This window comes from Rhinopithecus bieti, unplaced genomic scaffold (assembly GCF_001698545.2).
Source record: "Rhinopithecus bieti isolate Rb0 unplaced genomic scaffold, ASM169854v2 scaffold_2572, whole genome shotgun sequence".
NCBI classification, from domain to species: domain Eukaryota; kingdom Metazoa; phylum Chordata; class Mammalia; order Primates; family Cercopithecidae; genus Rhinopithecus; species Rhinopithecus bieti.
Window position 1 is genome coordinate 1,258,925 of NW_016804595.1, and position 13,708 is coordinate 1,272,632.

Below are 13,708 nucleotides of genomic sequence, written 5' to 3' on the forward strand. Positions count from 1 at the left end.
AAAAAAAAAAAAAAAAAAAAAAAAAAAGCTTCCTTTGTCCTATACCAAACAAATGTCCATATATAGTTGCTTCTAATCCAGGACTTTCTAATCTGTTCTACTACTTTGTCTATTCCTATGCTATTAACATACTGTTTTGATTGCTATCATTTTGTATTTTGTTTTAATATATTTTATAAAACCCTCCCCTTACCAACTTTCTTTTTCAAGAGTTTCCTAGCTAGTCTCACATGTTTATTCTTCTAGATAAAGTTTAGAATTACTTTGTCAAGTTTCCCCACTCAACTCCTACCACCAAATTGCCCTGAATTTATACATTAATTTCAAACAATTACCATCTTAAGTATTGTCTTCTTTCTACCTAATAATGTGCCTTATTTATTCACAATTACATCCTCCCCCAAATGAATATCTAATGTGAAGAAAGGGCCATATCCTTTATGTTCACATGCTCAAGCTACTTACAAAGTACATTTTTAATTCTTAGATTTTTTCTTTGTACTATAAAAATGTCCAGTAATTGCAAAATAACACTAATGCCATACACTTGAAATGTTTCTCCATAGCTCCAAAACATCCATCTCTAGTGTGTAAGGGTACAAATCGTATACCATTATAAGATTTGTTTCTTTTTTGGAGGCTGAGTCTCTGGCCTCCATGGCCAGTGCTGGAGAGCTCAGGCCTCAAGCTGCTGAGCGTCCTCCATAGGATAATTAGTAATGATGCAAACCAGACCTGCCTTTGCACCTTTTAAATGGCCGTGAAGCCACATCTCTGCAGCCTGCTCAGTGCTGCCTGGAGTTCATAAATCATTCTCTACAGGATATATAGGTCAGGGCTTCCAAACTGCAGCCCCACATCCTGGGCAGGGGTCCAACAAGTTGGGGGTGGATGAGAATGGATGGGGAGTGTGCCAATATTGCCAGGCATGTGCTGAGAGATGGGCACCTACCCTCAAGACAAAAAGCACCATTCTCAGATCTGTGAAAAAACCATCAGCTTCCCTCCACCTCCCCCACCCCGGCCCCTAATCAGTGAGCCAGAAACAGTGTCAACGTTTAAAGAACAGGCCACTGCTCTTCCCAAAACACCGGGGCCCTTGGCTTCGCGACCATGGCATTTGCTTTCCAGATGCAGGTGGCCAGAGAAATCTTCATCACTGAGTATTTGCTGATCTCATCCACAGTTAGCAAAACGGTGACCTGCAGGCTGGATTTAGCCCACAGATGTGTTTTTTTTGGCCTGCACATTGTTAGGTCATCTTTTGGAACCGACATTTAACAATTTAGAGATTTCCTGTATTTTCTCTTAAAAGTCTAAAAAGCCTGGGCCACACTGCGCCTGCATTCCTGCAGGGTGCTTGATGAGAGCTGAGTCATTCATCACTCATGGTCACCGTGCACTTCTATCATTTATGGGACCTGAGTGTGCCACCCCAACTCCCTGCAGCCTCCTTACTCCCAGTGGTTTCTGATTCAGGTCTCTTTAAAAGGTGCCCAAGTCTCTAAGCTGGCAAATCATCTCAGTCCTTCATCTTCATATCAAATTATTTATTAAAAGAAAAAAATCAAGTAGGATATATGCAGGTGAGAAAATACATAAAATCTAGAAGTTTAAAAGCTGGGCTAGTTTGTATTTCTAATGGTTAAGAGTATTAGACATAATATAATCAAGCAGAGAAAAACTTAGAGAAGATATTAAATTGATCATCCCAAGTTCCTTGAGTGGAGCCATATTGAGTCCTTCTGGGTGGATTTTAAAAATAAACTCTATTTTAAAAGAAATAGTGCAACACTTCAACATACACATACACGTGCATACACATTATAAACTTACTACTGTTAATGTGGCTTATTTCTTTGAAAAGTCCCCTCATAATATAGTGTCTTTCTTTTTTTCTCACTTGGCTCTTGAGATCCAAGAATTAATCCATCTGAATTAATTCCTGTAGTCGAGAATGGCAGCTCTAATAGGTTTCTCTCTTTTGTTTACTACATATTCCTTGCCAACATAAGCTTAGCTTGCACCTCAAGATTTATTCCATTGTATTCACAAAGCATCCCATTTTGGAACTGGAGAGAGTAAGCAAAATACACCAATATACTTGGGTCAAATCCTGTTACAGCAAATAATAAACCTTAACAGCTTTACGAAAAAATTTTTTGTATAAAATAGATGGATTAAAATGATCAACTTCGGGACAACTCAACTGAAAAAAAAAAGACATTTTTGAAACTACTGAAAACAAAATAAAATGGAGCATGCACTGGATATTAAATGATATCGAGGCATTGTTGCTCATTCTATTTGGTATGACAATGTGTGTGTTTCTATTAATGATACTTTATAAAAAAGAAATAAACATTATGGATTTGCTATCACGTAAGACTCACAACTCTTGGGACTATAGCCTTTCACAGCTGTAAGAGACTTTAAACATTGCCTTGTCCAGGCATGGAGAGGAAGTTTCAATTTACATGTACTTCAATTTCATAGTACTATCCTGAGAAGAAATGTTGGTGTCTAAGACTCAAAGGAAAAAAAGTGCCATGAACCATTAGCAATGTTGGTCAGGGTCACAAGATAGGAGAATGAGGCCATATGTGCTACCACAGTAGTCACCTTTCAAACCTCCAGTCTAGCGGTCTTTCAGGGAGCTTACTACTTGCCAGTTCGATTCACTGCTTCTCTAGACAGCTCTGTCTATTAAGTTAATTCTTATCTTTTGAGATAACATCTTATTTTCTATAGCTTACAACCACATGACATAATGACAAGTCTAGTCTAGTTCCATTTTAATTTGACAGTGTTAACTTAAACTATTTGGGGCCATTCTCTTGTTCTCTCCAAGTGTGAAACATCACCAGTTTCTTCAACCACTCTTCACATAGCATGGTTCCCTCCCCATCATCATCGTTCACACTGACAGGCGCCACTTTGTCTCTGTCCCTGTCCCAGGAGGACACAGTAAAAGTGTCTTCTTGACATCACATTGTCATAACATAATCCTCAAAATGCCTTTACTGAATTCAGTTTTTGTTTTATAAAATCTCTGCCTTCCAAATTTTGAAATCAGATGCTATTCTCCATTTCTCCATCTTGAGCTCAGTTTGATTAGTCAGGTGGAGGCTTCTAAAATCTTTCTAGCTCTCTGCCAAATCTGGGTCGATTTAAAGATATTTCTCAAAGTGTACAATGATTATCCCATATTTCCAGGCCCTGGTATGCCACTAACCATAGAAACCATAAAAAGACTCAGTGTGCCCCTCCTGACCCTTCCGTGGCTCCTCAAATCAATCTACAGATTTTCAATCTTACAAGGAGAATTTCCAGTCTTACAAATGAGGGAAAGGAACTAAACTAGATACTTCCTCTATTCAACAATTTATCCTCATTGGGAGAAATGAACTATAAGCTACCACAAACTGGCTCAGCATAAGCAATAAAGTAGGGTTGAGTCATTCAGTCAAATGTGCTGCAAGGACTGGACTACGCGATTGAGCAAATGAGAGTGAAGAAGATAGTGACCATGTCATCAAGCATATACAGTTTTCCTTCAATATATGTAGGAGATTGTTCCCAGGACCCCCGCATACACTACAATCTGCACATATTCAAGTCACTGGGTTTGGCCTGCAGATCCCAAATATATGAAAAGTCAGCCCTCCCTATATGCAGGTTTCAGATCCCACGAATGCTGTCTTTTCAGTCTGCCTTTGGTTGGAAAAAAATCTGCATATAAATGACCTGCCAAGTTCAAAGCTGTGTTGTTCAAGGGTCAGCTACAGTTTCGAGCAGTAGTCAACAGTGATTAATGCAGGACAAAATGCTGTGGGAGTTGTGGGTAGAAGTAGGTTTCTTTGGCTGGGTTGAGAAGGTGGTAGAGAAGACAGCAGAAAGGAAGTGAGAAGTGGGACAACTTAATGGAGGAAGTAGTAGGTATGGAAGGACAAATAGAATTAGAAGAGTGGAGAAGTGAGAAAAGTGTGAGAGAATAGAATAAATCCCAATGAATCAAGTCATGTGGTTAGTTAGAGCACAGGGTTTATAAATACTATTTGGGAAAATAAATTCTGAAAACACAGAGGCCAAGCTGAATGAGATGGCTTTCTATATCAGGATCAGCTAATGAATGGGTGATTTACACCACAGAACATGTGATCCATCAAAAAACATGGAGAGATGAGGGCAGGGGAAGGTGAAAAACTCAGAACCTGGGACAGAAAAGAATAATTAAGTGAATAAATGGAGGAAAGAAAGAAAAGCAATGGGTAAGAAGACAAATATGGTCTTCCAAGTAACAGGTGGCTCCTGCACTATTTATTTTCCTTCCTTGACATTTAAATGCATGGTTATCAGCCCCTTTTCACTTTTGAAATGCACCTCCAGGCTTAGCTCTCCAATCCTTATGTGTCCTCCATCTGTCTATGCCCTTTCTTAACAACCAATTCTCCTAAACTACCTAATCCACCCCCAGCAAAAACAGTCACTATGACTCATCCGTAAAGGCACTGGCAAAAGAAAAACATGACAAGAGGACATGCTGGATAAGAGTGTGGGGTCAAATGATCTCTGTACACACCTGAAAGAGGTGAAAGGGGGAGCTAAAGGGAGAGTCTAAAGAGGGATGAGTGGAACAAAAGGGCCCGTGGAACCCGAAAAGTGACAACATCAACCTAAGGAACTCAGGCCTTCTTTGTGTTCTTCATCCATCCATCCATTCATTCATTCATTCAACCACTCTTGTGTTCATTTCTCTCCCTCCCTGCATCCCCCGCTTCTCTGCTGCCACACACCCAACAGCCCACAAAGGCAAAGCAAATTCCTATTATCTCTCAAGCCTCGAGTTACACATCACTTTATCAGGTCCTCATGATTAACCTCCCTACGTAGCATCCCAGCTTTTTTCTTTCAAAAATGCGTCACAGTGTGATTTCTCATTTGTTGACTACTCTGCTGTGTTGTAAGCTCTATCATGGAAAGGGTGTCTTCTCACTGCTGTGTCCCTAGCACTGAGCACACAGTCTCAACTCAGTAAATAACTGTGGATGAATAAGACATCTCCCAGACAAGTAAGTGGCATCACCAGAATTCCCTAGAATTCTCTAAGACCAAAACCTGGTGTGGCCAAGATTGCTAACTACTCACTAAAATCCATGCTCTCTGACTCTTTGGGGGCACACAGATACACTAATTCTTCACCCTCCCTTGTAGCTAGGTATGGCCGTGGCTAAATTCTGGTCCATGGAATATAAGCAGAAGTGATGTATGCCAATTCCAAACTGACTCGTAAAAAATCCTTCCATGCTGGCCAGGCACAGTGGCTCACACCTGTAATACCAGCACTTTGGGAGGCCAAGGCAGGCAGATCACCTGAGGTGAGGAGTTCAAGACCAGCCTGGCCAACATGGTGAAACCCTGTCTCTACTAAAATACAAAAATTAGCCGGGCATGATAGTGGGTGCCTGTAATCCCAACTACTTGGGAGGCTGAGACAGGAGAATCACTTGAACCTGGGAGATGGTGGTTGCAGTGAGCCGAGATCACACCACTGCACTCCAGCCTGGGTGGCTGAGTGAGACTCCGTCTAAAAAAAAAAAAATACTTCCATGCTTTTCCTCCATGCTCTTTTTCCCTTTGGGGTGGCAGGACTGCACACAACCCCTTTGGTGATCTTAAAGATCACATGTTGCTACCTGGGATCCTGTTTGGAAAAGGACCACCCCTCTAATATGTTCATAAAGAGAACTAAACTTCATACATCATACATCCATCATACATTTAGGGGTCTATGTGTGACAGTAGTTAACCTATCTAATTCAGTGATAAATTATAGCTGAAGGTAAGCTCCCCTAACCTTCACCAGCCAGCAACTGTTTGTCACTTTCCCAAAAAGAAATAAAGGCCATTCAGGGGCCAGCACAATCTTTTCAGGTATGTATGACAGAACAAAAGTTCCATCTGCTCATGATCATTAGGAAAAGACAGTAACCATGCCTTGGGCTTCTGGGCTTGGGCCACAGCCACAAAACAGGCTGGGTGGATTCCGGTGATGTCAGAACACTGGAAAGGGAGCTTGCTTGCCTGGCCTCGTCTCAGAAGTACAGGTCACAACCCGCAGGCCCTGGACAAATGCCCAACTGCCTTCTCGAGTAGTTTGTCCCTGGCCTCATCTGTGCTTACCTTGCAAAAATGTCACAAACCATAGTCCTGTTGTACTCAGTGCCAGCTGGGGAGATGCTGCCAAAAGCTTTTACAAAAGCCACACCAACCTGCGCTGCCATGGAACAATGGCTGTACCAAATGACTCCCCTTCTGAATAAAGCATTCAGCCAACCAGACAGAGATACAACCTTAGACATAAGCCACCTCCCCGTGGCAAATCTCCTCTTACACTGAAGATGTAGTTGACTACTTCTATTTCTACTTAACACTAGAGACTTTAAAGAGAACTCCTCTCCCTGGTGGACTTCAGTATTTCACAATTGAATTATATTAAGAGAATTAGTAGCATGTACTGTACATAACTGCTTGTTCAACTCAAGTCTAGGAAACTACTAAAAGGGTAAATCATTGACTAACTCTTTTTACCTTTCTTTATTGAAGGTTGGTTGGTTTGTGTCAGGACCTTTCAGATACAGTGGTTCTTAATCTTTTGGAAGTCAGGTACCTTTTTAAGAACTTGATGAAATAGTTTGATCCATTTCACACAAAATATGTGTATAATGCACATATCTACTTCCTGTGAGTTCAGAGGGCACACAGGATGCCTAGTTCACCCACTGATCCGAGACTCAGAGTCATGAACCTTTTAAGGGCAAGGGTCAGCAAACTTTCCCTAAAAAGCCAGACAGTAAATATCTCTGGCTTTGTGAGCCACATATAGTCTGTTTTACAACTACCCAGTTCTGCTGTTGCAGTGCAAAAGTAGCCAGCGATAATACATAAATGAATGAGTATGGCTGTGTTCCAACAAAACTGTATTTATGAACACCAAATTTGAATTTCATGTCATTTTCATGTGTCACAAAATATTATTCTTCTCTTGATTTTTTTCTCAACATTTAAAAAATAAAAACCACTCTTAGCAGGAGGCCTGCAGAAAAAAATGTATGATGTATCATAGGTTGCCAACCACTGTTGCAGGGCATGGTTTCTAGGGGTTCATCACCTTGGGGAAAAAAAATTGCATCTCTATTATCACTGACTTCTAATTGGAATTTAGCACTTCCTTCCACTATGAATGTAGGCCATAAAGCACAGTAGCAACATCAGTAGCTATAATGCTGTCACCAGCAGAAATCACAGGTATGTTCATATTGCATTAGAGTTGTTGCAGACAACTCAAAATACTGATTATGCTCATCACTATTTTTAAATTATGCTCATTCTTAGATCTTCTGCTGTATCTGGTTATTTAACCAGATTTTTATTTTTATTTTATTTTATTTTTTTTTTGAGACAGGGTCTTACTCTGTCACCCAGGCTACAGAGCAGTGGCATGATCAAAGTTCACTGCAGCCTCAAACTCCTGGGCTCAGGCAATCCTCCCACGTGTGCCTCCTGTGTAGCTGGGATTACAGGTGTACATCACTATACCCGGCTAATTTTTCTTTCTTCTTCTTCTTCTTTTTTTTTTTTTTTTTTTTTTGCAGAGACAGGGTTTCACCATATTCCCAGGCTGGTCTCAAACTCCTGGGCTCCAGTGATCCGCCCACCTCAGCCTCCCAAAATTCTGGGATTATAGGCATGAACCACTGCGCCCAGTCTAAATGTGTTCTTTTTTAAAAGCACATATATTACCATATCACAAATTGGATTTTTAATATTTGGATAACGTATTTCAATAACTGATTTCCATTGTAACCCCAGATATTTTATTTCATATATAGAGTTTAAGAACAGTGTCCTGAGAAACAGTGTGGAGCTTTCACCAGATACCAAGAGTCCATGGTATATAAAAGGTTAAGAGCCCTTTCCTGCTCCAGGATAATGGGGCCTGAGTGGCAAAACCACAGCATCTCTTACCAGAGTATTCACATCTTCAGTTTTATGGATGAGCATCCGGATCTCCTCTGGATCACCGCTGAAGATTGCCTGGACCAATGGTGGCTGCAAACACAAGAGAATGGGAATCAGAACTAAAATTAATACATCTGATCACATACAGATACAGATGGTGAGAAGATCTGTTCCTTAAAAGTTTATTCAACCATTATCAGTTGGCAGACAAAGATGAATGAGACTCAGATGAACCCTTACGAGAAGTCCAGTGGGAGAGATATTTACATAAAGAAATAATTATTATACCATCTGAAAGCCAGGCCAGATAGTCTCTAACCTGAACTATGAACTAAAGTGAATGTACCATGAACATCACCCATCACTGAAACTTTGATAGGCCCTTAAATCCCTGACAAGGAAACTAACAAATCTGTGGTTTTGTGTGTACAATCCGTGTTACGAATTGAATCGTATCCCCACCAAAATTCATATGTTGCAAGCCCTAATTCCCAACGCGACTGTATTTGGAGACAGGGCATTTAAGGAGATAATTCAGATTAAATGAGGTCATAAGGGTGTGGCCCTGATCCGATAGGACTGGTGTCCTTATAAGAAGAGGAAGAGACACCAGAGCTCACATTCTCGTTCTCTCTCTCTCTCCCCCTCTCGCCTCTCCCTCTCTCTCTTTCTTCTCTCTCACACAGGAGGAAAGGCCATGTGAAGACACAGTGAGAAGGTGGCCGTTTGTAAGCCAGGAAGACAGGCCTCACCAGAAACTAACCCTGATCTTGGACTTCCAGCCTCCAGAACTGGGAGAACAAAAATTTCTGTTGTTTGAGCCACCCAGTCCATAGTATTTTGTTATGGGAGCCCAAGCAAACTAAAACAGTTCCTTATGATTCCTCTACTTCTTTTAGACAATGTTCCCTGTTATCCTCAAATAATCCCATTCCTAGAGGATGCTAATGGCCATGTTTCTGGCCACCAGAACACTTTTGTGTCGATATTTGGAAAACCCTTGAAATCATTCCCAAATGCCTTCCATAGCTTTAGCCAACAAGTACTATCTTAAACATGATTACATCTACTGCTTATTGAAAGTAAGTGGCATGATGGCAGGTCAGGGAAGAAGAGGGGGTGTTACCAAGCTCTTATTATTGAACTCATCTACATTAAACAAGACCCCAACATGCAGTAGAAGGATCTATATAGTGTGATGTCAACACAGCCGAAAGAACAGCTAGCTCCGCTTGGGTAGGAGGCTGGGTGAAGAAAATAAGTGTGTATCCAAAAAAGCTTGAGGAAGGCACCTTAATGAATAAGTATGAGTTGCTGACAGGGAAGGAAGACAGAGGGAGCACAGGTGTGCAAAGGTATGGATGTGCATAGAACCTGATGTGTTAGTGACCAGAGTGTAGGGTAAAAGAGGAACAGTGGCAGGCTTTGGAGTTGATGTTGGGCTTGCCCGTTTGGCAAAAAAAAATCCTATTCAAAGGCAGTCTCACACTTGCCAGCCACATGCAAAGCCCATTTCTACTTGCAACTTGGGGGTGAGCATGATCATCGCTGCCCAACCTCCTCATGGGATTGTTATTAGGATCAAATGAGGTAGTTCATGAGAAAATCTCCTGTAACCAGACAACCCTACATAGATGTGTTCATTAAGAAATGTTTCACGATGACAAGATGGAGTAGTTGATAATTTTCTTTTAACCTTAAAATCCTTGGTAATTATACACACACACATGCACACACACACACATACGCCTTCACTCAAACTTGTAGAAATACATTAGTCCTAGTAGTCTATTAGATGACAGCAGTTTCCCCAACGTGTCTGACCATAAGAATCACCGGAGATGCCTATTAAAACAATATTCCCAGATCCCTTTCCTAAGGATTTAATACATCTAGGGTGAGGACCTTCAAATCTAGATTTTAACAAGAACCCATCAATTCTTAGGAACTGGTGGCAAACACTGGTCTTAGGTGAAGTCACTAGCGTCACATACCTTGACCTCTCCCTGTGATATGCTGTTGGGAATGTGAGTTGTCATTTTCCCCATAAACCCTCTTTTCTCTTTTTATCCTCCTGTTGGCTTTCTTACAGGTTATGTTGCTGTTTATTGCTAGTTTGGGGGACCAATATAAGTACTATCAGTAAGACAGAGTAAGATTCCTTGAGGAAACACTATGTAAAAATGTCAGATTACAGAATGGATATTTCAATATGCCAGGAATTTTCCATGGGTTTCTCCTCTGCCATAAAATTCCCAGCAAATGAACACATATATCTCTTTTTCTTTCTCCAAAACACCCTCTCAATTCTGCTTCTTGACAAGGTGTATGGATAGTTTCTAAGATTGCCAAGAATCAAGTAGCAGGAAAGACATCTTGAAAAGAGTACAACTTTACTGCTAGTTCAGTCTTAGCTACTTGCTCTGCCTAAAGACAAGCAGATCCTTCCACACTCCCCTTAACTACCTGCTAACCAAGTCTCTGTTCGGGTTACATCTGCCCCGTGGCAAGGACCACATTTCACACAAGACACAGAGCCAGACACAAATTCAGGGTTTCAACAAAAAAATATTGAATCTTGTTTATCTGCTCCATAATTCTCCATCTGCTGTGCTCATGGCCAAATGCTCATGTGTGCATTTCTGCCTTTTTGGACCTTACGAGAAAACAAACAACAAACCTCCACAACCAGAGAACGATAAGTAGAGGCAGTGTCTGACAAGATTTTCGTGTTAAATCAGGAGTAGTCAATCAACAGCTGAGCAGTTAAGATTCCAGGGAACAAACCCAACCCAGTAGTTAATGCACCACTACTTAGTCATTTTACGGGAACATAATGAGGTGAGCAAAGTCTCCCAATCGCGAGTGTATGGAATACGTACATTCTGTTGCACTCACTCAGTCCTCACACTTCTGAAGAAAGGCAAGCATTCCAAGCTATGGCTGGAATGTTACCAAGGAGAGGCACCCCAACAAAGCTTCCAGAGAAGGGCGCCAGCACCATCCCTCAGGAGGGAGTGGTGCCTCTGGGACTATCGCTGCTAAAAGCTACTCTATAGAGAATTGTCAAGGCACAGACTCCCCAGGAACCATTAGGAAGAAGAGGCTGAGCTATCATTATAACTCTTCCAATACTGAAGTCCCATATATGCATACATATGCTCCTAGGTACATATGCATACCTATCTATACTCAGGCATGCATGCATAGAGACACATGTTGATTCATATACAAACCCCTTCCACTCCCCATGGAATAGAAAAGCAGCTGTTCTCCACATCCCAAAGTCTTGCTATATGGACATCTCTAGCCTCAGCTGTGCCATGTGGCTACTGTGACATCGCCTTCACAATTACGAATCTAAGCATCACAGGATTTCAAACTAGAATTTCACAGATAACATGCTTTGCTTCAACTGAAGCTGTGTGTTTGTATGGATATAATTATTGAACTAAATTACCATGATTCTTGAGCAATTAATATTTATTTTTTAAACGTTATGACTGCTTACTTGTTTTTTCTCTCCACACTCCCAAAAACATCCCCAGAGAACATTTTGGCACTCCCTTTTGTTGGAATTTTATGTGATCCTGCTGTTTTATTTTCCCCAGGTAAACACTTAAGAAAATATTGGGGAAAAGATATATCTAAATACTATCTCTATTACATGATTTTTAAGGCAGAGAATATTCTAATTACAATATTCTTGCTCATAAGTATCAAGGACACATACTCTGTTGTTCATTAATTTTGCAACCATTATAACTTTTGCAGCTTTTGCCTTAATTTAAATAAGGCTTAGAAGCAAAGTCCTACCTGCACAAGAGCAGAGTCCCAAGCCTTGGCAGATACAGATATTTCCTTTTAAAGTTTCACACATTTTAGCACTAGCATATATAACACAAGTGCTTTGTGTACAGTAGGGTACAGAGTTGAATAAACACAAAATTGTAACAAGGGTCAAAATTGAGAAAAACAAATAGCGGTAGGAATAAAGGAGATTCAGATATCATGAAATCATTGATCATCATCCCTTAAGGAAGTTTAAATTCTTAAGAGAGGTATGAAGTCTTTTCAGCTTCAATTGCTAGAATTTTGTTAGCATGCTTAGCAGCTGCAAAATGATTGTCAGTGCTGCATATATTGGTGCAGTCCCTCTGGTAGATTCACAAGACAGAAGGATGCTTCCTGGGCCAAATTTACCAAAAGCACAAGTGGGATTTGTTGTTCAGATGGGACCTGTCCTTGCCTTAAAAATCACCAACAACTAGCCCCTTGCCACCTTTCCAGGAGTGTTATCAGCTGCCTTCTAGAGGTGACTATGTGCCAAGCTGATGACACTTGACCCCTCTAAGATAGAAATGTGGAACAGAAAGGCCCCTTGATCTTATAAATTTTGTAGCTGACCTTGCTAACCCTTGGAACTGAAACCTAATCAGCCAAAAGCCACTTTCTTTACCCACATTCCCTATCGGCACATCCAATAAAATATTCTGTTTTTATTATCACCCTGAAAACAAACTGGGAAAATACCAGACTTCCAAAAATAAAATGCTAAATCAAATATGCACTAAGGATATTCTCAAACTTTGAAGTAGAGTCAAAATTCCACTAGGGGGAGCAAGATGGTAATTTGTTACCTGGGAGATAAAAGCAAAGGTTCAGGGTGTGTAAATTAAGGAAGTTAGATAGTTGAAAAATCCACTTCATTAAAAACATAAAAGAACTCAAGCTTCTGAAAGAGTTCTTAGTCATAAGTAAACATGCACACCATGCACATACTAAAACAAAAAAACACCAAACAGAAAATTTCCTATTGACCCCTGAGGGTTCAGGTTTTAGGAAATAAGAATAAAACTGTCTAAAACCTAGGTGCTAAGGTATCATTTTCATCATTTGTAAAATCCAATTCAATTATTATGTCAATTCCACTAAAAAAAAATACGCTACTAATGTCATCAGACACACCCCCCATTTAAGAATGAAGCCCATCATGGGTTCTACAAAGAGAGCCAAGCTAGTTTAGAGTATCCACTCCATCCGGCTATGAAGTCATCAATGCCCTCCCACATCCTGCAAAATCCCCTAATGAAACCACCATTTTGATTTTTGCTAAAACCACTGTATAGTGTATTGCACTTTCCCTTTGTCAGAGTTGCATGCTCTGTACTAATGAATTGGCTTTGGAAGATAGGCAGAATGACAGAGGGCTGTCATTGAGCATTGGTAACTACAGTCAATGGTAATAAGCCCAAGCAGCATCCAGGGATGCTCCCGCATTCCATTCCAGATCCTGGTGTGTTGCTTGTCTTTTTCTGATTAGACTGGAAAAATAAAGACTCCAAGTCTAAATTTTGAAAAACATTTTGCATTCCAATCAGAAATGGGTGTTGGGAATCAATAGCCAAGAAGGAAAAATTGATATTCCTAAACATCTGTCCCTCCTTGAGCATTCTGAGTACATATGTCATTAAAGTAAGATGGGAGTGTGTTATTAGTAGCCGATAGCTGATACAGCAATAATCTAGCCATATGAAGCCATCAACTTATATGAACAAGCTGAAACACTTCATTAGGTCACAACTGTTTTTTGTAGGAGGCAGTGCTTGCACTTTTGCGAAAGGATAATAAAAATTTGTTCAAGTCACTAGATTTAATGAACAAAACCTGCTAACTCAATTCATGT

General features: G+C 40.5%; 1 protein-coding gene across 2 annotated transcripts in view; it reads right to left on the reverse strand.

Annotated features, from left to right (window-relative positions):
• ANKRD44 (ankyrin repeat domain 44) overlaps window positions 1–8,118 on the reverse strand; it is a 207,021-nt gene extending 198,903 nt beyond the window's left edge. The window contains exon 1 of one of the 2 annotated variants that reach the window (XM_017869304.1): window positions 8,029–8,109. In XM_017869304.1, the coding sequence (XP_017724793.1) occupies window positions 8,029–8,064 (36 nt within the window). In that variant the 5' untranslated portion in view covers window positions 8,065–8,109. Of the gene's footprint in view, window positions 1–8,028 lie in introns of both variants that reach the window. The other variant, XM_017869305.1, reaches the window with a different exon arrangement.
• Window positions 8,119–13,708: the final 5,590 nt, after the last annotated feature.